General features: G+C 46.5%; 2 protein-coding genes across 6 annotated transcripts in view; one reads left to right on the forward strand and one right to left on the reverse strand.

Annotated features, from left to right (window-relative positions):
- Positions 1–18,957, reverse strand: part of LOC135532910 (proto-oncogene vav-like) — a 70,438-nt gene extending 51,481 nt beyond the window's left edge. Inside the window, 2 exon segments of the mRNA XM_064960345.1 lie at positions 15,423–15,646; positions 18,773–18,957. Coding sequence (XP_064816417.1) covers positions 15,423–15,626 — 204 coding nt within the window. The 5' untranslated portion in view covers positions 15,627–15,646; positions 18,773–18,957.
- A 5,169-nt stretch (positions 18,958–24,126) lies between these two features.
- The window catches only part of LOC135532873 (breast cancer anti-estrogen resistance protein 3 homolog), a 59,534-nt gene continuing 59,089 nt past the window's right edge, over positions 24,127–24,571 (forward strand). The window contains exon 1 of one of the 5 annotated variants that reach the window (XM_064960316.1): positions 24,127–24,283. The gene's annotated coding sequence lies outside the window, so the exon portion shown is untranslated. The remainder of the gene's footprint in view (positions 24,284–24,571) is intronic. The other 4 variants (XM_064960329.1, XM_064960320.1, XM_064960301.1 and 1 more) reach the window with 4 other exon arrangements.

A 24,571-nucleotide genomic window follows, 5' to 3' on the forward strand; every position in this document is an offset into this window, starting at 1 on the left:
TACAGGGAGCCAATCAGAACAGGTTATTTCAGACACAGGAACTACAGGGAGCCAATCAGAACAGGTTTTTCAGACACAGGAACTACAGGGAGCCAATCAGAACAGGTTATTTCAGACACAGGAACTACAGGGAGCCAATCAGAACAGGTTATTTCAGACACAGGAACTACAGGGAGCCAATCAGAACAGGTTATTTCAGACACAGGAACTACAGGGAGCCAATCAGAACAGGTTATTTCAGACACAGGAACTACAGAAGCCAATCAGATAAGGTTATTTAAGACATAGGAATTACAGAAGCCAATCATATCAGGTTATTTAAGACACAGGAACTACAGAAGCCAATCGTATCAGGTTAGTTAAGACACAGGAACTGCAGTGGGCTAATCAGAACAGGTTATTCACAAGCCATTGAGTCACACTTCGTAGGTTCAATTATCACATTGAAAATGGTCATCATCACACATCCCCTCAGCCAACTTGTGTAATGATTGACTGATTAATTGATTGATCGACAGACACAATACTGTGCACATCACTATGGAAACCAGTAGGGAGGTGGAGGGATAGAATCAAGGGAGAGAAGGAGAGATAACATGAGGGGGAGAGAGAGAAAGAGAGAGGAGAGAGAGATGGAAAGAAAGAGAGAGGAGATGGAGAGAAAGAGAGAGAGAGAGAGAGAGAGGTGGGAGAAAGAGAGGGGAGAGATAGAGAGAGAGAGGTGGGAGAAAGAGAGGGGAGAGAGAGAGAAAGAGAGAGGAGTGAGAGAGAGAAAAAGAGAGAGGAGAGAGAGAGAGAGACAGAGAGAGAGATGGAGAGAAAGAGAGAGAGAGAGAAAGAGAGCCACAAGGTGTTCATCGAGTTAGTGTAAAAGACATTAATGTCTCTAATACAAAACCCTGCTGCTCAGCGGTCAGACATTTGCAGAATCAGATTTGCATAGCTTCCTGCCAGAGCAGTGTGTGTGTGTGTGTGTGTGTGTGTGTGTGTGTGTGTGTGTGTGTGTGTGTGTGTGTGTGTGTGTGTGTGTGTGGTGTCAGCATTGTTAAATAGAGAACTCTAATTTAAAAAAAAGGGGAAATGTTTTGATATATGACCCTGGTATGAGCACACACACACACGCACGCACGCACGCACGCACACACACACACACACACACATGTGATGTTCACAGACGTGAATTCCTTTGTTGCAATGGACACTTCCCTGTTATGCAAAGTGTCTCAACATGTGTTATGAAGGGAGGACACGAGTCACCTCATAGGACTCCCCAGAGTTACACACTCAGCACGGTCAAACCTGATACGAAACCAACACACACACTCTCAGCACGGTCAAACCTGATACGAAACCAACACACACACACTCAGCACGGTCAAACCTGATACGAAACCAACTCACACACACTCAGCACGGTCAAACCTGATACGAAACCAACACACACACACTCAGCAAGGACAAACCTGATACGAAACCAACACACACACACACTCAGCACGGTCAAACCTGATACGAAACCAACACACACACACACTCAGCACGGTCAAATCTGATACGAAACCAACACACACACACTCAGCACGGTCAAACCTGATACGAAACCAACACACACACACACTCAGCACGATCAAACCTGATACGAAACCAACACACACACACACTCAGCACGGTCAAACCTGATACGAAACCAACACACACACACTCAGCACGGTCAAACCTGATACGAAACCAACACACACACACTCAGCACGGTCAAACCTGATACGAAACCAACACACACACACACACACACACACACACACACACACACACACACACACACACACACACACACACACACACACACACACACACACACACACACACACACACACACACACACACACAGCACGGTCAAACCTGCTACGAAACCAACACACACACACACACGCGGCCACTCAGTACGGTCAAGCCTGCTACAAAACCAACACACACACACACACACGCACGCACACACACACACACACACACACACACACACACACACACACACACACACACACACACACACACACACACACACACACACACACACACACACACACACACACACACACACACACACATACTGTATATAGCCTCTCTACTGTATGTTGCCTCTCTACTGTATATAGCCCTGCTACTGTATATAGCCTCTCTACTGTATATAGCCTCGCTACTGTATAGCCTCTCTACTGTATATAGCCTCGCTACTGTATATAGCCTCTACTGTATATAGCCTCTCTACTGTATATAGACTCTCGACTGTAAATAGCCTCTCGACTGTAAATAGCCTCTCTACTGTATATAGACTCTCTACTGTATATAGCCTCTCTACTGTATATAGCCTCTCTACTGTATATAGCCTCTCTACTGTATATAGCCCTGCTACTGTATACAGCCTCTCTACTGTATATAGCCTCTCTACTGTAAATAGCCTCTCTACTGTATATAGCCTCTCTACTGTATACAGCCTCTCTACTGTATATAGCCTCTCGACTGTAAATAGCCTCTCGACTGTAAATAGCCTCTCTACTGTATATAGACTCTCTACTGTATATAGCCTCTCTACTGTATATAGCCTCTCGACTGTAAATAGCCTCTCGACTGTAAATAGCCTCTCTACTGTATATAGCCTCGCTACTGTATATAGCCTCTCTACTGTATGTAGCCTCTCTACTGTATATAGCCTCTCTACTGTATATAGCCTCTCTACTGTATGTAGCCTCTCTACTGTATATAGCCTCTCTACTGTATATAGCCTCTCTACTGTATGTAGCCTCTCTACTGTATATAGCCTCTCTACTGTATATAGCCCTGCTACTGTATATAGCCTCTCGACTGTATATATAGTCTCTCTACTGTATATAGCCTCTACTGTATATAGCCTCTCTACTGTATATATAGTCTCTCTACTGTATATAGCCTCTACTGTATATAGCCTCTCTACTGTATATAGCCTCTCTACTGTATATAGCCTCTCTACTGTATATAGCCTCTCTACTGTATGTAGCCTCTCTACTGTATATAGCCTCTCTACTGTATTTAGCCTCTACTGTATATAGCCTCTCTACTGTATATGACCTCTCTACTGTATATAGACTCTCTACTGTATATAGCCTCTCTACTGTATATAGCCTCTCTACTGTTTATAGCCTCTCTACTGTATATAGCGTCTCTACTGTATTTAGCCTCTACTGTATATAGCCTCTCTACTGTATATGACCTCTCTACTGTATATAGCCTCTCTACTGTATATAGCCTCTCTACTGTATATAGCCTCTACTGTATATAGCCTCTCTACTGTATACAGCCTCTCTACTGTATATAGCCTCTCTACTGTATATAGCCTCTCTACTGTATATAGCCTCTCTACTGTATGTAGCCTCTACTGTATATAGCCTCTCTACTGTATATAGCCTCTCTACTGTATATAGCCTCTCTACTGTATATAGCCTCTCTACTGTATATAGCCTCTCTACTGTATATAGCCTCTCTACTGTATGTAGCCTCTCTACTGTATATAGCCTCTCTACTGTATTTAGCCTCTACTGTATATAGCCTCTCTACTGTATATGACCTCTCTACTGTATATAGACTCTCTACTGTATATAGCCTCTCTACTGTATATAGCCTCTCTACTGTTTATAGCCTCTCTACTGTATATAGCGTCTCTACTGTATTTAGCCTCTACTGTATATAGCCTCTCTACTGTATATGACCTCTCTACTGTATATAGCCTCTCTACTGTATATAGCCTCTCTACTGTATATAGCCTCTCTACTGTTTATAGCCTCTCTACTGTATATAGCGTCTCTACTGTATTTAGCCTCTACTGTATATAGCCTCTCTACTGTATATGACCTCTCTACTGTATATAGCCTCTCTACTGTATATAGCCTCTCTACTGTATATAGCCTCTCTACTGTATATAGCCTCTCTACTGTATATAGCCTCTCTACTGTATGTAGCCTCTCTACTGTATGTAGCCTCTACTGTATATAGCCTCTCTACTGTATATAGCCTCTCTACTGTATACAGCCTCTACTGTATATAGCCTCTCTACTGTATATGACCTCTCTACTGTATATAGCCTCTCTACTGAAAATGGCCTCTCTACTGCATATAGCCTCTACTGTATATAGCCTCTCTACTGTATATAGCCTCTCTACTGTATATAGCCTCTCTACTGTATATAGACTCTCTACTGTATATAGCCTCACTACTGCATATAGCCTCTCTACTGTATATAGCCTCTCTACTGTATATAGCCTCTCTACTGTATATAGCCTCTCTACTGTATGTAGCCTCTCTACTGTATGTAGCCTCTCTACTGTATATAGCCTCTCTACTGTATGTAGCCTCTACTGTATATAGCCTCTCTACTGTATATAGCCTCTCTACTGTATATAGCCTCTCTACTGTATATAGCCTCACTACTGTATATAGCCTCTCTACTGTATATAGCCTCTCTACTGTATATAGCCTCTCTACTGTATATAGCCTCTCTACTGTATATAGCCTCTCTACCGTATACAGCCTCTACTGTATATAGCCTCTCTACTGTATATGACCTCTCTACTGTATATAGCCTCTCTACTGTATATGGCCTCTCTACTGTATATAGCCTCTCTACTGTATATAGCCTCTACTGCATATAGCCTCTACTGTATATAGCCTCTCTACTGTATATAGCCTCTCTACTGTATATAGCCTCTCTACTGTATATAGCCTCTCTACTGTATGTAGCATTTCACTGTAAGGTTTACTACACCTGTTGTATTCAGCATTTCACTGTCAGGTCTACTACACCTGTTGTATTCAGCATTTCACTGTACGGTCTACTACACCTGTTGTATTCAACATTTCACTGTAAGGTCTACTACACCTGTTGTATTCAGCATTTCACTGTCAGGTCTACTACACCTGTTGTATTCAGCATTTCATTGTAAGGTCTACTACACCTGTTGTATTCAGCATTTCACTGTAAGGTCTCTACACCTGTTGTATTCAGCATTTCACTGTAAGGTCTCTACACCTGTTGTATTCAGCATTTCACTGTAAGGTCTACTACACCTGTTGTATTCAGCATTTCACTGTAAGGTCTACTACACCTGTTGTATTCAGCATTTCACTGTGAGGTCTACACCTGTTGTATTTAGCATTTCACTGTAAGGTCTACTACACCTGTTGTATTCAGCATTTCACTGTAAGATCTACACCTGTTGTGTTCAGCATTTCACTGTACGGTCTACTACACCTGTTGTATTCAGCATTTCACTGTAAGGTCTACTACACCTGTTGTATTCAGCATTTCACTGTACGGTCTACTACACCTGTTGTATTCAACATTTCACTGTAAGGTCTACTACACCTGTTGTATTCAGCATTTCACTGTAAGGTCTACTACACCTGTTGTATTCAACATTTCACTGTACGGTCTACTACACCTGTTGTATTCAGCATTTCACTGTAAGGTCTACTACACCTGTTGTATTCAGCATTTCACTGTACGGTCTACTACACCTGTTGTATTCAGCATTTCACTGTAAGGTCTACTACACCTGTTGTATTCAACATTTCACTGTAAGGTCTACTACACCTGTTGTATTCAACATTTCACTGTAAGGTCTACTACACCTGTTGTATTCAACATTTCACTGTAAGGTCTACTACACCTGTTGTATTCAACATTTCACTGTAAGGTCTACTACACCTGTTGTATTCAGCATTTCACTGTAAGGTCTACTACACCTGTTGTATTCAGCATTTCACTGTACGGTCTACTACACCTGTTGTATTCAGCATTTCACTGTAAGGTCTACTACACCTGTTGTATTCAACATTTCACTGTAAGGTCTACTACACCTGTTGTATTCAGCATTTCACTGTACGGTCTACTACACCTGTTGTATTCAGCATTTCACTGTAAGGTCTACTACACCTGTTGTATTCAACATTTCACTGTAAGGTCTACTACACCTGTTGTATTCAGCATTTCACTGTAAGGTCTACTACACCTGTTGTATTCAGCATTTCACTGTAAGGTCTACTACACCTGTTGTATTCAGCATTTCACTGTAAGGTCTACTACACCTGTTGTATTCAACATTTCACTGTAAGGTCTACTACACCTGTTGTATTCAGCGCACGTGACAAATAAACTTTGATTTGATTTGACATTAAATAACATTTATCAATGAACTAAATATTATGTATATATATTATATATTATATTACTATATAAATATTATGTATATATATTATATATTATATTATTATATAAATATTATATTACTATATAAATATTATGACCCACAGAAAGGATTCCCCAGGCACTTAAACCCACCACACTGTAAACCAGAAGAGATTATGGTCACTGATACTAACTCTCTCACACACACACACACACACACACACACACACACACACACACACACACACACACACACACACACACACACACACACACACACACACACACACACACACACACACACACACACACACACACACACACACCAGGTGATTTTCTTATCTCATTGTCCGGGGGCTTACATGCGGTTTGCTCGTCACTATGGAACGGTCGCTATGGAACGGTCGCTATGGAAATGAAGCAGGAAACAGTGATAACAGCATGCAGCTTAATAATGGTGTTCAGAACAAACACAAATTCAGGAGAGGACCAGATTTAAACACAACAACTTTAACGCAGCTCCCCAGCAACTCAATAAGCTGCTACACGTTGCCAACCAGCCTCCAGGCCTGTCTGCAACACTTTAACTAGTGTCACACTGCTCTCTCTCTCCTCTCTATAATACGTGACACACTGCTCTCTCTCTCTCCTCTCTATAATACCTGACACACTGCTCTCTCTCTCTATAATACCTGACACACTGCTCTCTCTCTCTCTGCTCTCTATAATACCTGACACACTGCTCTCTCTCTCTCTCCTCTCTATAATACCTGACACACTGCTCTCTCTCTCTCCTCTCTATAATACCTGACACACTGCTCTCTCTCTCTCTCCTCTCTATAATACCTGACACACTGCTCTCTCTCCTCTCTATAATACCTGACACACTGCTCTCTCTCCTCTCTATAATACCTGACACACTGCTCTCTCTCTCTCTCCTCTCTATAATACCTGACACACTGCTCTCTCTCTCTCCTCTCTATAATACCTGACACACTGCTCTCTCTCTCTCTCCTCTCTATAATACCCGACACACTGCTCTCTCTCCTCTCTATAATACCTGACACACTGCTCTCTCTCTCTCCTCTCTATAATACCTGACACACTGCTCTCTCTCTCTCCTCTCTATAATACCTGACACACTGCTCTCTCTCTCCTCTCTATAATACGTGACACACTGCTCTCTCTCCTCTCTATAATACCTGACACACTGCTCTCTCTCTCTCTCTCCTCTCTATAATACCTGACACACTGCTCTCTCTCTCTATAATACCTGACACACTGCTCTCTCTCTCTCTCCTCTCTATAATACCTGACACACTGCTCTCTCTCTCTCCTCTCTATAATACCTGACACACTGCTCTCTCCTCTCTATAATACCTCTCTCTCTCTCTCTGCTCTCTTGCTACTGCTTTTCCACTGGACCCTGGCCGCTGCTCTGTCAGTGCCTCCCCGAGCCGTTGCCAGCGACGACCTCTCTCTCAGCATACTGCTTCCTCTACCTGCTACCTCACATTCTGACTCCGCCGGCGGTGCAACATGTTTTCTGCTCTGCTCTGGTGGCTCTGCTCTGGTGGCTCTGCTCTGGTGGCTCTGCTCTGGTGGCTCTGCTCTGGTGGCTCTGCTCTGGTGGCCTGCTCTGGTGGCTCTGCTCTGGTGGCTCTGCTCTGGTGGCTCTGCTCTGGTGGCCTGCTCTGGTGGCTCTGCTCTGGTGGCTCTGCTCTGGTGGCCTGCTCTGGTGGCCTGCTCTGGTGGCTCTGCTCTGGTGGCCTGCTCTGGTGGCCTGCTCTGGTGGCCTGCTCTGGTGGCTCTGCTCTGGTGGCTCTGCTCTGGTGGCCTGCTCTGGTGGCCTGCTCTGGTGGCTCTGCTCTGGTGGCCTGCTCTGGTGGCCTGCTCTGGTGGCCTGCTCTGGTGGCTCTGCTCTGGTGGCTCTGCTCTGGTGGCCTGCTCTGGTGGCCTGCTCTGGTGGCTCTGCTCTGGTGGCTCTGCTCTGGTGGCCTGCTCTGGTGGCCTGCTCTGGTGGCCTGCTCTGGTGGCTCTGCTCTGGTGGCCTGCTCTGGTGGCTCTGCTCTGGTGGCCTGCTCTGGTGGCTCTGCTCTGGTGGCCTGCTCTGGTGGCCTGCTCTGGTGGCTCTGCTCTGGTGGCTCTGCTCTAGTGGCCTGCACGGTGACCTCTCCTGGATCAGTCCTCAACTGCCCAGCCTCACCATCACCACAGCAGCCTGATTACCACGGCCTGACAGTCTGCCAGAGACTCCAAGACAAACTTTCAAGTCCACCCCCTGGATCCTTCATCTGCTGTCCTCTACTTCATCTGCTGTCCTCTACTTCATCTGCTGTCCTCTACTGTCCTCTACTTCATCTGCTGTCCTCTACTGTCCTCTGCTTCATCTACTGTCCTCTGCTTCATCTACTTCATCTGCTGTCCTCTGCTGTCCTCTACTTCATCTGCTGTCCTCTACTGTCCTCTACTTCATCTGCTGTCCTCTACTTCATCTGCTGTCCTCTGCATCATCTGCTGTCCTCTGCTTCATCTGCTGTCCTCTGCTTCATCTGCTGTCCTCTGCATCATCTGCTGTCCTCTGCATCATCTGCTGTCCTCTGCATCATCTGCTGTCCTCTACTTCATCTGCTGTCCTCTACTTCATCTGCTGTCCTCTACTGTCCTCTACTTCATCTCATCTGTCCTCTGCTTCATCTGCTGTCCTCTACTTCATCTGCTGTCCTCTACTTCATCTGCTGTCCTCTACTGTCCTCTGCTTCATCTGCTGTCCTCTACTTCATCTGCTGTCCTCTACTGTCCTCTACTGTCCTCTACTTCATCTGCTGTCCTCTACTGTCCTCTACTTCATCTGCTGTCCTCTACTGTCCTCTGCATCATCTGCTGTCCTCTACTTCATCTGCTGTCCTCTTCTTCATCTGCTGTCCTCTACTGTCCTCTGCTTCATCTGCTGTCCTCTACTTCATCTGCTGTCCTCTGCTGTCCTCTACTTCATCTGCTGTCCTCTACTTCATCTGCTGTCCTCTACTGTATCTGCTGTCCTCTACTTCATCTGCTGTCCTCTACTTCATCTGCTGTTCTCTTCTGTCCTCTACTGTCCTCTGCTTCATCTGCTGTCCTCTGCTTCATCTGCTGTCCTCTACTTCATCTGCTGTCCTCTACTTCATCTGCTGTTCTCTTCTGTCCTCTACTGTCCTCTGCTTCATCTGCTGTCCTCTACTTCATCTGCTGTCCTCTACTGTCCTCTGCTTCATCTGCTGTCCTCTACTTCATCTGCTGTTCTCTACTTCATCTGCTGTCCTCTACTGTCCTCTTCTGTCTTCTACTGTCCTCTACTTCATCTGCTGTCCTCTACTTCATCTGCTGTCCTCTACTGTCCTCTACTTCATCTGCTGTCCTCTACTTCATCTGCTGTCCTCTACTGTCCTCTGCTTCATCTGCTGTCCTCTACTTCATCTGCTGTCCTCTACTTCATCTGCTGTCCTCTACTGTATCTGCTGTCCTCTACTTCATCTGCTGTCCTCTACTTCATCTGCTGTTCTCTTCTGTCCTCTACTGTCCTCTGCTTCATCTGCTGTCCTCTGCTTCATCTGCTGTCGTCTGCATCATCTGCTGTCCTCTACTTCATCTGCTGTCCTCTACTTCATCTGCTGTTCTCTACTGTCCTCTTCTGTCCTCTACTGTCCTCTACTTCATCTGCTGTCCTCTACTTCATCTGCTGTCCTCTACTGTCCTCTACTTCATCTGCTGTCCTCTACTTCATCTGCTGTCCTCTACTGTCCTCTACTTCATCTGCTGTCCTCTACTTCATCTGCTGTCCTCTACTGTCCTCTTCTGTCCTCTACTGTCCTCTACTTCATCTGCTGTCCTCTACTTCATCTGCTGTCCTCTACTGTCCTCTACTTCATCTGCTGTCCTCTACTTCATCTGCTGTCCTCTACTGTATCTGCTGTCATCTGCTTCATCTGCTGTCCTCTTCTGTCCTCTACTGTCCTCTACTTCATCTGCTGTCCTCTACTTCATCTGCTGTTCTCTTCTGTCCTCTACTGTCCTCTGCTTCATCTGCTGCCGTCTGCATCATCTGCTGTCCTCTACTTCATCTGCTGTCCTCTACTGTCCTCTACTTCATCTGCTGTCCTCTACTTCATCTGCTGTCCACTACTGTCCTCTTCTGTCCTCTACTGTCCTCTACTTCATCTCCTGTCCTCTACTTCATCTGCTGTCCTCTACTTCATCTGCTGTCCTCTACTGTCCTCTTCTGTCCTCTACTGTCCTCTACTTCATCTGCTGTCCTCTACTTCATCTGCTGTCCTCTATTGTCCTCTACTTCATCTGCTGTCCTCTGCTTCATCTGCTGTCCTCTACTTCATCTGCTGTCCTCTGCATCATCTGCTGTCCTCTACTTCATCTGCTGTCCTCTACTTCATCTGCTGTCCTCTACTTCATCTGCTGTCCTCTACTTCATCTGCTGTCCTCTACTTCATCTGCTGTCCTCTGCTTCATCTGCTGTCCTCTACTTCATCTGCTGTCCTCTACTTCATCTGCTGTCCTCTACTTCATCTGCTGTCCTCTTCTGTCCTCTACTGTCCTCTACTTCATCTGCTGTCCTCTACTTCATCTGCTGTCCTCTTCTGTCCTCTACTGTCCTCTGCTTCATCTGGTCTATTCTCATTCCCCTCCTGAATTCCTCCTCTGCTTCATCTGGTCTATTCTCATTCCCCTCCTGAATTCCTCCTCTACTTCATCTGGTCTATTCTCATTCCCCTCCTGAATTCCTCCTCTGCTTCATCTGGTCTATTCTCATTCCCCTCCTGAATTCCTCCTCTACTTCATCTGGTCTATTCTCATTCCCCTCCTGAATTCCTCCTCTACTTCATCTGGTCTATTCTCATTCCCCTCCTGAATTCCTCCTCTGCTTCATCTGGTCTATTCTCATTCCCCTCCTGAATTCCTCCTCTACTTCATCTGGTCTATTCTCATTCCCCTCCTGAATTCCTCCTCTACTTCATCTGGTCTATTCTCATTCCCCTCCTGAATTCATCCTCTACTTCATCTGGTCTATTCTCATTCCCCTCCTGAATTCCTCCTCTACTTCATCTGGTCTATTCTCATTCCCCTCCTGAATTCCTCCTCTGCTTCATCTGGTCTATTCTCATTCCCCTCCTGAATTCCTCCTCTGCTTCATCTGGTCTATTCTCATTCCCCTCCTGAATTCCTCCTCTACATCATTTGGTCTATTCTCATTCCCCTCCTGAATTCCTCCTCTGCTTCATCTGGTCTATTCTCATTCCCCTCCTGAATTCCTCCTCTGCTTCATCTGGTCTATTCTCATTCCCCTCCTGAATCCTCATTCTCACATTTATTCCATTCCCTCAATAAATAATATTCTATATTTCAATCTCTGGTCATATTAAACGGGTGAAATGAGGCCGGAAACCGTCTTGCTAGTAGCAGACATCTTAAAGGGGAGGTAGCATAAACTCAGCCATAGGTAACCTATGCAGCAGGAAACTGTGTTAGTAGTAGCAGACATCTTAAAGGGGAGGTAGCATAAACTCAGCCATAGGTAACCTATGCAGCAGGAAACTGTGTTAGTAGTAGCAGACATCTTAAAGGGGATGGTGCATAAACGTGGCCATAGGTAACACATGGATTTGCATTTGTTTAAGTATCAACATTTCAAATGCAAAGTTTCACCTCACTGTTCTATGTTTCAGACTTACTGGCAAATACTTCATGAATGTATTGTTGCAAATCAATTTGAAGGTTGGTAGCCAACAAGCCTGATGATGTTAGTCCTACCAGCCTGATGATATTAGCCCTACCAGCCTGATGATGTTAGCCCTACCAGCCTGATGATGTTAGTCCTACCAGCCTGCTGATGTTAGCCCTACCAGCCTGATGATGTTAGTCCTACCAGCCTGATGATGTTAGTCCTACCAGCCTGATGATGTTAGTCCTACCAGCCTGATGATGTTAGCCCTACCAGTCTGATGATGTTAGCCCTACCAGCCTGATGATGTTAGCCCTACCAGCCTGATGATGTTAGCCCTACCAGCCTGCTGACGTTAGTCCTACCAGCCTGCTGACGTTAGTCCTACCAGCCTGCTGACGTTAGTCCTACCAGCCTGATGATGTTAGCCCTACCAGCCTGCTGACGTTAGTCCTACCAGCCTGATGACGTTAGCCCTACCAGCCTGCTGACGTTAGTCCTACCAGCCTGCTGACGTTAGTCCTACCAGCCTGATGACGTTAGCCCTACCAGCCTGCTGATGTTAGTCCTACCAGCCTGATGATGTTAGCCCTACCAGCCTGATGATGTTAGTCCTACCAGCCTGCTGATGTTAGCCCTACCAGCCTGATGACGTTAGTCCTACCAGCCTGCTGATGTTAGCCCTACCAGCCTGATGATGTTAGTCCTACCAGCCTGCTGATGTTAGCCCTACCAGCCTGATGACGTTAGTCCTACCAGTCTGATGATGTTAGCCCTACCAGCCTGATGATGTTAGCCCTACCAGCCTGATGATGTTAGTCCTACCAGTCTGATGATGTTAGCCCTACCAGCCTGCTGATGTTAGCCCTACCAGCCTGATGATGTTAGTCCTACCAGCCTGCTGATGTTAGCCCTACCAGCCTGATGACGTTAGTCCTACCAGTCTGATGATGTTAGCCCTACCAGCCTGCTGATGTTAGTCCTACCACCCTGATGATGTTAGTCCTACCAGCCTGCTCATGTTAGTCCTACCAGCCTGATGATGTTAGTCCTACCAGCCTGATGATGTTAGTCCTACCAGCCTGATGATGTTAGCCCTACCAGTCTGCTGATGTTAGCCCTACAGGTCTGATGATGTTAGTCCTACCAGCCTGCTGATGTTAGCCCTACCAGCCTGCTGATGTTAGTCCTACCACCCTGATGATGTTAGTCCTACCAGCCTGCTGATGTTAGCCCTACCACCCTGATGATGTTAGTCCTACCAGCCTGATGATGTTAGTCCTACCACCCTGATGATGTTAGTCCTACCACCCTGATGATGTTAGTCCTACCAGCCTGATGATGTTAGCCCTACCAGCCTGCTGACGTTAGCCCTACCAGCCTGATGATGTTAGTCCTACCAGTCTGCTGATGTTAGTCCTACCAGCCTGATGATGTTAGTCCTACCAGCCTGATGATGTTAGCCCTACCAGCCTGTTGATGTTAGCCCTACCAGCCTGATGATGTTAGCCCTACCAGTCTGCTGATGTTAGCCCTACAGGTCTGATGATGTTAGTCCTACCAGCCTGCTGATGTTAGCCCTACCAGCCTGCTGACGTTAGTCCTACCAGTCTGATGATGTTAGTCCTACCAGTCCTACCAGTCTGATGATGTTAGCCCGACCACCCTGATGATGTTAGCCCTACCAGCCTGATGATGTTAGCCCTACCAGCCTGATGATGTTAGCCCTACCAGTCTGATGATGTTAGCCCTACAGGTCTGATGATGTTAGTCCTACCAGCCTGCTGATGTTAGCCCTACCAGCCTGCTGACGTTAGTCCTACCAGTCTGATGATGTTAGTCCTACCAGCCTGCTGATGTTAGCCCTACCAGCCTGATGATGTTAGCCCTACCAGCCTGCTGATGTTAGTCCTACCAGCCTGATGATGTTAGTCCTACCAGTCTGATGATGTTAGTCCTACCAGCCTGCTGATGTTTGCCCTACCACCCTGATGATGTTAGTCCTACCAGCCTGCTGATGTTAGTCCTACCAGTCTGATGATGTTAGCCCTACCAGCCTGATGATGTTAGTCCTACCAGTCTGATGATGTTAGTCCTACCAGCCTGCTGATGTTTGCCCTACCACCCTGATGATGTTAGTCCTACCAGCCTGCTGATGTTAGCCCTACCAGCCAGATGATGTTAGCCCTACCAGCCTGCTGATGTTAGTCCTACCAGCCTGATGATATTAGCCCTACCAGCCTGATGATGTTAGCCCTACCAGCCTGCTGATGTTAGTCCTACCAGCCTGATGATGTTAGCCCTACCAGCCTGCTGATGTTAGTCCTACCAGCCTGATGATGTTAGTCCTACCAGTCTGATGATGTTAGCCCTACCAGCCTGATGATGTTAGTCCTACCAGCCTGATGATGTTAGTCCTACCAGCCTGCTGATGTTAGCCCTACCAGCCTGCTGATGTTAGTCCTACCAGCCTGATGATATTAGCCCTACCAGCCTGATGATGTTAGCCCTACCAGCCTGCTGATGTTAGTCCTACCAGCCTGATGATGTTAGCCCTACCAGCCTGCTGATGTTAGTCCTACCAGCCTGATGATGTTAGCCCTACCAGCCTGATGATGTTAGCCCTACCAGTCTGATGATGTTAGTCCTACCAGCCTGCTCATGTTAGTCCTACCAGCCTGATGATGTTAGTCCTACCAGCCTGATGATGTTAGCCCTACCAGCCTGCTGATGTTAGCCCTACCAGCCTGATGATGTTAGTCCTACCAGCCTGATGATGTTAGCCCTACCAGCCTGCTGATGTTTGCCCTACCACCCTGATGATGTTAGCCCTACCACCCTGATGATGTTAGTCCTACCAGCCTGATGATGTTAGCCCTACCAGCCTGCTGATGTTAGCCCTACCAGTCTGATGATGTTAGTCCTACCAGCCTGCTCATGTTAGTCCTACCAGCCTGATGATATTAGTCCTACCAGCCTGATGATGTTAGCCCTACCAGCCTGATGATGTTAGTCCTACCAGTCTGATGATGTTAGCCCTACCAGTCTGATGATGTTAGTCCTACCAGCCTGATGATGTTAGTCCTACCAGTCTGCTGATGTTAGCCCTACCAGTCTGATGATGTTAGTCCTACCAGCCTGCTGATGTTAGCCCTACCAGCCTGATGATGTTAGTCCTACCAGCCTGATGATGTTAGCCCTACCAGCCTGATGATGTTAGTCCTACCAGCCTGATGATGTTAGCCCTACCAGTCTGATGATGTTAGTCCTACCAGCCTGATGATGTTAGCCCTACCAGCCTGATGATGTTAGTCCTACCAGCCCTACCTGACATTTGGGTGTGTGTAAACGTGTATGTGTATAAGTGTGTGTGTGTGTGTGTGTGTGTGTGTGTGTGTGTGTGTGTGTGTGTGTGTGTGTGTGTGTGTGTGTGTGTGTGTGTGTGTGTGTGTGTGTGTGTGTGTGTGTGTGTGCGTGCGTATACGTGTGTGTTACCTGGGACATCTGGGGTCGGAGGTTAATCTCTCGGAGGTTGATGGCGTGGGGTAGTAAGTTGTTCAGCAGCTGACAGAGCAGGACTCCATCCCTCAGAGCCTGGGCTAACTCACACACCTGAGCACTGTCCCACGTCACCCTGTGACTCTCAGGGAGCACCCTGCACTCTATCAGCCACACGGCACAGTGACGCCACAGCTCCATCTCAAGCGGAACACCCCCACCTGGACACGACAGGAACACAACATGACCGTAAGACAACCATAAACACGGATCAACTCTTTACTCTGCTGCTACTCTCTGTTTATCATACATGCAGAGTCACTACAACTATACACTCATGTACATACTACCTCAACTGGGCCGACCAACCAGTGCTCCCGCTCATTGGCTAACCGGACTGTCTGCACTGTGTCCCACCCACCACCCACCAACCCCTCTTTTACGCTACTGCTCCTCTCTGTTCATCATATATGCATAGTCACTTTAACCACATCTACATGTACATACTACCTCATTCAGCCTGACTAAACGAAGTCTGTATGTAGCCTCTCTACTGTTATAGCCACGCTACTTTTATAGCCTCTCTACTTTTATAGCCTCTCTACTGTTTATAGCCTCGCTACTTTTATAGCCTCTCTACTTTTATAGCCTCTCTACTGTTATAGCCTCTCTACTGTATATAGCCTCTCTACTTTTATAGCCTCTCTACTGTTTATAGCCTCGCTACTTTTATAGCCTCTACTTTTATAGCCCCTCTACTTTTATAGCCTCTCTACTTTTATAGCCTCTCTACTGTATATAGCCTCTCTACTGTATGTAGTCTCTCTACTGTATGTAGCCTCTCCACTGTATATAGCCTCTCTACTGTATATAGCCTCTCTACTGTATATGACCTCTCTACTGTATATAGCCTGCACTATTGGTTAGAACCTGTAAGAAAGCATTTCACTGTAAGGTCTACACCTGTTGTATTCAGCATTTCACTGTAAGGTCTACTACACCTGTTGTATTCAGCATTTCACTGTGAGGTCTACTACACCTGTTGTATTCAGCATTTCACTGTAAGGTCTACTACACCAGTTGTATTCAGCATTTCACTGTAAGGTCTACTACACCTGTTGTATTCAGCATTTCACTGTGAGATCTACTACACTGTGAGATCTACTACACCTGTTGTATTCAGCATTTCACTGTGAGGTCTACTACACCTGTTGTATTCAGCATTTCACTGTAAGGTCTACTACACCTGTTGTATTCAGCATTTCACTGTAAGGTCTACTACACCTGTTGTATTCAGCATTTCACTGTAAGGTCTACTACACCTGTTGTATTCAGCATTTCACTGTCAGTTGACAAATAAACTTTGATTTGATTTGAACCACACAGCTCCATCTCAACTGTAACACGACCACCTGATCACGGCAGGGACACAACATGAAACATGACCTTCAGACTGTCTTGTCATGTGTCTCTGTCCGTGTCTCTCAGGGACACAACATGAGACCGTTAGACCGTCTTGTCATGTGTCTCTGTCCGTGGCTCTCAGGACATTAACGCCACAGCTCCATCTCAACCCTAACACGACCACCTGGACACTAACGCCACAGCTCCATCTCAACCCTAACACGAACCTGGAACGCCACAGCTCCACTGGACACTAACGCCACAGCTCCACACCCTGGACACACAGCTCCATCTCAAACCTGGACACTAACGCCACAGCTCCAGCTCCATCTCAACCCTAACACGACCACCTGGACACTAACGCCACAGCTCCATCTCAACCCTAACACGACCACCTGGACACTATGAGCCACAGCTCCATCTCAACCCTAACACGACCACCTGGACACTAACGCCACAGCTCCATCTCAACCCTAACACGACCACCTGGACACTAACGCCACAGCTCCATCTCAACCCTAACACGACCACCTGGACACTAACGCCACAGCTCCATCTCAACCCTAACACGACCACCTGGACACTAACGCCACAGCTCCATCTCAACCCTAACACGACCACCTGGACACTAACGCCACAGCTCCATCTCAACCCTAACACGACCACCTGGACACTAGCTGAGCCACAGCTCCATCTCAACCCTAACACGACCACCTGGACACTATGAGCCACAGCTCCATCTCAACCCTAACACGACCACCTGGACACTAACGCCACAGCTCCATCTCAACCCTAACACGACCACCTGGACACTAAGCCACAGCTCCATCTCAACCCTAACACGACCACCTGGACACTAACGCCACAGCTCCATCTCAACCCTCAACCACCTGGACACTATGAGCCACAGCTCCATCTCAACCCTAACACGACCACCTGGACACTAACGCCACAGCTCCATCTCAACCCTAACACGACCACCTGGACACTAACGCCACAGCTCCATCTCAACCCTAACACGACCACCTGGACACTAACGCCACAGCTCCATCTCAACCCTAACACGACCACCTGGACACTAACGCTGGACACAGCTCCATCTCAACCCTAACACGACCACCTGGACACTAACGCCACAGCTCCATCTCAACCCTAACACGACCACCTGGACACTAACGCCACAGCTCCATCTCAACCCTAACACGACCACCTGGACACTAACGCCACAGCTCCATCTCAACCCTAACACGACCACCTGGACACTAACGCCACAGCTCCATCTCAACCCTAACACGACCACCTGGCCACACACTCAACCCTGACCAGACACCACAGCTCCATCTCAACCCTAACACGACCACCTGGACACTAACGCCACAGCTCCATCTCAACCCTAACACGACCACATTGGACACAACAGGAACATGACCACACTAGACCTGTTTCTAGACCTGTTTCTAGACCTGTTGTTATTTATGTTTTATATCGGCTTGGCTTCCCTGAACTGTTTCTAGACCTGTTTCTAGACCTGTTTCTAGATCTGCTGTTATTTATGTTTTATATCTGCTTGGCTTCCCTGACCTGTTTCTAGACCTGTTGTTATTTATGTTTTATATCTGCTTGGCTTCCCTGAACTGTTTCTAGACCTGTTTCTAGATCCGCTTGCCCGTGAAAGCGCGTCCTCAGACCGTTAGTAACCCATGTGTGTATATATAGGGAACTGACTACTGACTCATGACATGGCTCCAAACATTCCACCAACAATACAAAACACCTTCTTCTTCTCTCTGCCTTGTCGGGACCGGAAGGCAAGGGCCAATCAGCCGTCAGTAAGCATTTCGCTGTTAGTCTACACCTGTTAGTTTACCGAGCATGGGAGGAATACAGGTAGATTCTGACTCATCTAACGACAACAGATTTCAACAGACAACAGCATTTCTTGCCTTCTTGTTCTCGTCTCCTGCAGGTCTGTCGTTCTGCCCCTTGTTGATTTGTCTCCGTCTCTCTGTCTCCGTCTCTCTGTCTCCGTCTGTGTGTTCACCTCTCCTGTCGTCTTGTCATTGTCTCTCGTCGTTAGTTTGTCCGTTCTCTCCCCCTGCGGTCGTTGTAGCGAGGCGGGTGTTACGTTCTGCAGAGATGCAGATGGAGGAGGACTCTTTTAACTGTACCACTTCCCCTTTCCTCTGTTACACACACACACACACAGATGCACACACTTTTAACACACACACACGCACACACACACACACACACACACACACACACACACACACACACACACACACACACACACAACACACACAAACAGTCACACACAGTCACACACATACAGAGACACACACAGGCGCAGTATACTCAGTATGTGTACGTGTGAGATCACAAAACCAACCACAACATTATCTACAAAGCACACATTCAGAGAGGCGCTGCAGTGTGACAGAAACAGGGTGAAAATAATCTCACTGTTGAAGTTTGCAACGTGAAAATGGCACATGGTTCTAGAACACCAGTTAGAGTAGAATCCATTACAATACTTCATGTATTAACTCATCTGAACTCTACTTACCCTAACTAGTAGTTAATGTACTGATTAACTCATCAGAACTGTACTTATCCTAACTAGTAGTTAATGTACTGATTAACTCATCTGAACTCTACTTATCCTAACTAGTACTTCATGTATTAACTCATCAGAACTCTACTTATCCTAACTAGTAGTTAATGTACTGATTAACTCATCTGAACTCTACTTATCCTAACTAGTACTTCATGTACTGATTAACTCATCAGAACTCTACTTATCCTAACTAGTAGTTAATGTGTTAACTAATTAACTCATCAAAAACTCTACTTATCCTAACTAGTAGTTCATATACTAACTGATTAACTCATCAGAACTCTACTTATCCTAACTAGTAGTTAATGTACTGATTAACTCATCAGAACTCTACTTATCCTAACTAGTAGTTCATGTACTGATTAACTCATCTGAAACTCTACTTATCCTAACTAGTAGTTAATGTACTGATTAACTCATCAGAACTCTACTTATCCTAACTAGTACTTCATGTATTAACTCATCAGAACTATACTTATCCTAACTAGTAGTTAATGTACTGATTAACTCATCTGAACTCTACTTATCCTAACTAGTAGTTAATGTACTGATTAACTCATCAGAACTCTACTTATCCTAACTAGTACTTAATGTGTTAACTAATTAACTCATCAGAACTCTACTTATCCTAACTAGTAGTTAATGTACTAACTGATTAACTCATCAGAACTCTACTTATCCTAACTAGTACTTCATGTATTAACTCATCAGAACTCTACTTATCCTAACTAGTAGTTAATGTACTGATTAACTCATCAAACTCTACTTATCCTAACTAGTAGTTAATGTACTGATTACCTCATCTGAAACTCTACTTATCCTAACTAGTAGTTAATGTGTTAACTAATTAACTCATCAGAACTCTACTTATCCTAACTAGTAGTTAATGTGTTAACTAATTAACTAATCAGAACACTACTTATCCTAACTAGTAGTTAATGTACTAACTGATTAACTCATCAGAACTCTACTTATCCTAACTAGTAGTTAATGTGTTAACTAATTAACTCATCAAAAACTCTACTTATCCTAACTAGTAGTTCATGTACTAACTGATTAACTCATCTGAAACTCTACTTATCCTAACTAGTAGTTCATGTACTAACTGATTAACTCATCAGAACTCTACTTATCCAATCTAGTAGTTAATGTGTTAACTAATTAACTCATCAGAACACTACTTATCCTAACTAGTAGTTAATGTCAGAACACTACTTATTAACTAGTAGTTAATTAACTCATCAGAACACTACTTATCCTAACTAGTAGTTCATGTGTTAACTAATTAACTCATCAGAACTCTACTTATCCAATCTAGTAGTTAATGTGTTAACTAATTAACTCATCAGAACACTACTTATCCTAACTAGTAGTTCATGTGTTAACTAATTAACTCATCAGAACTCTACTTATCCAATCTAGTAGTTAATGTGTTAACTAATTAACTCATCAGAACACTACTTATCCTAACTAACATGTGTTAACTAATTAACTCATCAGAATCCTATCCAATCTAGTAGTTAATGTGTTAACTAATTAACTCATCAGAACACTACTTATCCTAACTAGTAGTTCATGTGTTAACTAATTAACTCATCAGAACTCTACTTATAATAACTAGTAGTTAATGTGTTAACTAATTAACTCATCAGAACTCTACTTATCCAATCTAGTAGTTAATGTGTTAACTAATTAACTCATCAGAACACTACTTATCCTAACTAGTAGTTCATGTGTTAACTGATGAACTAATCTGAAACTGTACTTATAATAACTAGTAGTTAATGTGTTAACTGATCATCATCAGAAACTCTCGACTCTGAAAGTGATTGAGTTAGTTTTGCAACAAGTGACAACCGAAGGCACTAAATAGTATTTCCTTGATTCCTCATGTCCTCCCTTCCTGTCTCCTTCTCAAAGCACATTGGTGCAGAAACTCTGAGGTTCCTCCCCTTGGATCTCCTCCTCCAATGGGTTTTGAGAAGAGGCCAAGGAGAGAGGATGCGAGGAATCAAGGAAATACCATTGACAATACAGACACAGCTTAATAGGGAACTGGTGCCCTCTAGTGCCACTAGCAGATACTGCTGGGCAATGACAACTGAAGGCAAAACGCACGACACACACAGAGCTATGTAATTTGCCAAACAAACTGTTGATCATTCTGTCCCCCCCCCTCCCTCCCTTCTCTTTTTCACTCTCATCGCTCCCTCTTTCCCTCACATTTCTTTTTCACACCCTGTTTCAAACCTCCCTCCCTCCCTTCTCGTTTTCACTCTCCCTCCCTCCCTCCCCATTTTCACTCTGTCTCCCCCCTCCCTCCCTTCTCGTTTTCACCCTCCCTCCCTCCCTCCCCTCTCATTTTCACTCTGTCTCCTCTCTCCCTCCCTCCCTCCCTTCTCTTTTTCACTCTCCCTCCCTCCCTCCCTCCCTTCTTGTTTTCACTCTGTCCCCTCCCTCCCTCTCTTCTCATTTTTACTCCTCCCTCACTCCCTCCCCTCCTCCCTCGCTTCTCCTTTTCACTCCTCCCTCCCTCCCTCCCTTCTCTTTTTCACTATGTCCCCTCCCTCACTCCCTTCTCTTTTTCACTCTGTCCCCTCCCTCCCCCTTCTCATTTTCACTCTGTCCCCTCCTCCCTCCCTCCCTCCCTCACTCCCTCCCTCCTCATTTTCACTCTGTCCCCTCCCTCCCTCCCTTCTCGTTTTCACTCTGTCTCCTTCCCTCCCTCCCTCGCTTCTCCTTTTCACTCTGTCCCCTCCCTCACTCCCTCCCTCCCTCCCTTCTCATTTTCACTCTCCCTCCCTCCTCATTTTCACTCTCCCTCCCTCCCTCCTCAATTTCACTCTGTCCCCTCCCTCCCTCCATCCCTCCTCATTTTCACTCTGTCTCCCTCTCTCCCTTCTCATTTTCACTCTGTCCCCTCCCTCCCTCCCCCCTCCCTCCACCCCTCCTCATTTTCACTCTGTCTCCCTCTCTCCCCTCTCATTTTCACTCTGTCCCCTCCCTCCCTCCCTTCTCATTTTCACTCTGTCCCCTCCCTCCCTCCCCCCTCCTCCACCCCCTCCTCATTTTCACTCTGTCTCCCCTCCCTCCCTCCCTCTCATTTTCACTCTGTCCCCTCCCTCCCCCTCCCTTCTCATTTTCACTCTGTCTCCCTCCCTTCTCATTTTCACTCTGTCCCCTCCCTCACTCACTCACCCACTCACTCACTCACTCACTCACTCACTCACTCACTCACTCACTCACTCACTCCTCATTTTCACTCTGTCCCTCCCTCCCTCCCTCCCTACCTCCCTCCCTTCTCATTTTCACTCTGTCCCCTCCCTCACTCCCTCCCTCCTCATTTTCACTCTGTCCCCTCCCTCCCTCCCTTCTCGTTTTCACTCTGTCCCCTCCCTCCCTCCCTTCTCGTTTTCACTCTGTCTCCTTCCCTCCCTCCATTCTCGTTTTCACTCTGTCCCCTCCCTCCCTCCCTTCTCATTTTCACTCTGTCTCCCTCCCTCCCTCGCGTCTCCTTTTCACTCTGTCCCCTCCCTCCCTCCCTTCTCATTTTCACTGTCTCCCTCCCTCCCCCCTCCTCATTTTCACTCTGTCCCCTCCCCACTCCCTTCTCTTTTTCACTCTGTCCCCTCCCTCCCTCCCTTCTCATTTTCACTCTGTCCCCTCCCTCACTCCCTCCCTCCTCATTTTCACTCTGTCCCCTCCCTCCCTCCCTTCTCGTTTTCACTCTGTCTCCCTCCCTCCCTCCCTCCCTTCTTGTTTTCACTCTGTCCCCTCCCTCCCTCTCTTCTCATTTTTACTCCTCCCTCACTCCCTCCCTCCCTTCTCATTTTCACTCCTCCCTCCCTCCCTCGCTTCTCCTTTTCACTCCTCCCTCCCTCCCCCTTCTCTTTTCACTCTGTCCCCTCCCTCCCTTCTCATTTTCACTCTGTCCCCCTCCCTCCTCATTTTCACTCTGTCTCCTCCCTCCCTTCTCATTTTCACTCTGTCCCCTCCCTCCCTCCCACCCTCCCTCCCTCCCTCCCTCCCTCACTCACTCACTCACTCACTCCTCATTTTCACTCAGTCCCCTCCCTCCCTCCCTACCTCCCTCCCTTCTCATTTTCACTCTGTCCCCTCCCTCACTCCCTCCCTCCTCATTTTCACTCTGTCCCCTCCCTCCACCCCTCCTCATTTTCACTCTGTCTCCCTCCCTCCCTTCTCATTTTCACTCTGTCCCCTCCCTCCCTCCCTTCTCATTTTCACTCTGTCTCCCTCCCTCCCTTCTCATTTTCACTCTGTCCCCTCCCTCCCTCACTCACTCACCCACTCACTCACTCACTCACTCCTCATTTTCACTCTGTCCCTCCCTCCCTCCCTCCCTCCCTCCCTCCCTCCCTCCCTCCTCCCTCCCTCCCTCCCTCCCTCCCTACCTCCCTCCCTACCTACCTCCCTTCTCATTTTCACTCTGTCCCCTCCCTCACTCCCTCCCTCCTCATTTTCACTCTGTCCCCTCCCCCTCCCTCCCTTCTCATTTTCACTCTGTCCCCTCCCTCCCTCCCTTCTCATTTTCACTCTGTCTCCCTCCCTCCCTTCTCATTTTCACTCTGTCTCTTCCTTCAGAATGTTAGAATCCTGTCCCAACTCGTTTGCTCCGCCCCCTGCATCGAGATACAGATTCCTAAGTGGGGACTGGCTGATTTATGGGGGGCCCCCGGGGCCTGATTGGCTGAAGAAGCAGCACTACTGGTTTGAGGGATAGCGGGCTACTGATTCACAGACCAGGAGAGAGTGAGAGAGAGTGAGAGAGAGAGAAAAGTAAAGATTATCATAAAGAGTCAGAAGCAGCTCATCTCAGGTAGGTGCAACATGTCTGCACGGCCAAAACACTGGAACTGTGTGTGTCTAACTGGTTGTGTAATTATGCGTGTGACTGTGTGTGTGTATCTGTGTGTGTAACTGTGTGTGTGACTGTGTGTGTGTGTGTAACTGTGTGTGTAACTGTGTGTGTATCTGTGTGTGTATCTGTGTGTGTGTGACTGTGTGACTGTGTGTGTGACTGTGTGTCTGTTACTGTGTATGTAACTGTGTGTGTGTGTAACTGTGTGTGTGACTATGTGTGTGTGACTGTGTGAAGTGTAACTGT

Source organism: Oncorhynchus masou, chromosome 5, assembly GCF_036934945.1.
Source record: "Oncorhynchus masou masou isolate Uvic2021 chromosome 5, UVic_Omas_1.1, whole genome shotgun sequence".
Taxonomy (NCBI): Eukaryota; Metazoa; Chordata; class Actinopteri; order Salmoniformes; family Salmonidae; genus Oncorhynchus; species Oncorhynchus masou.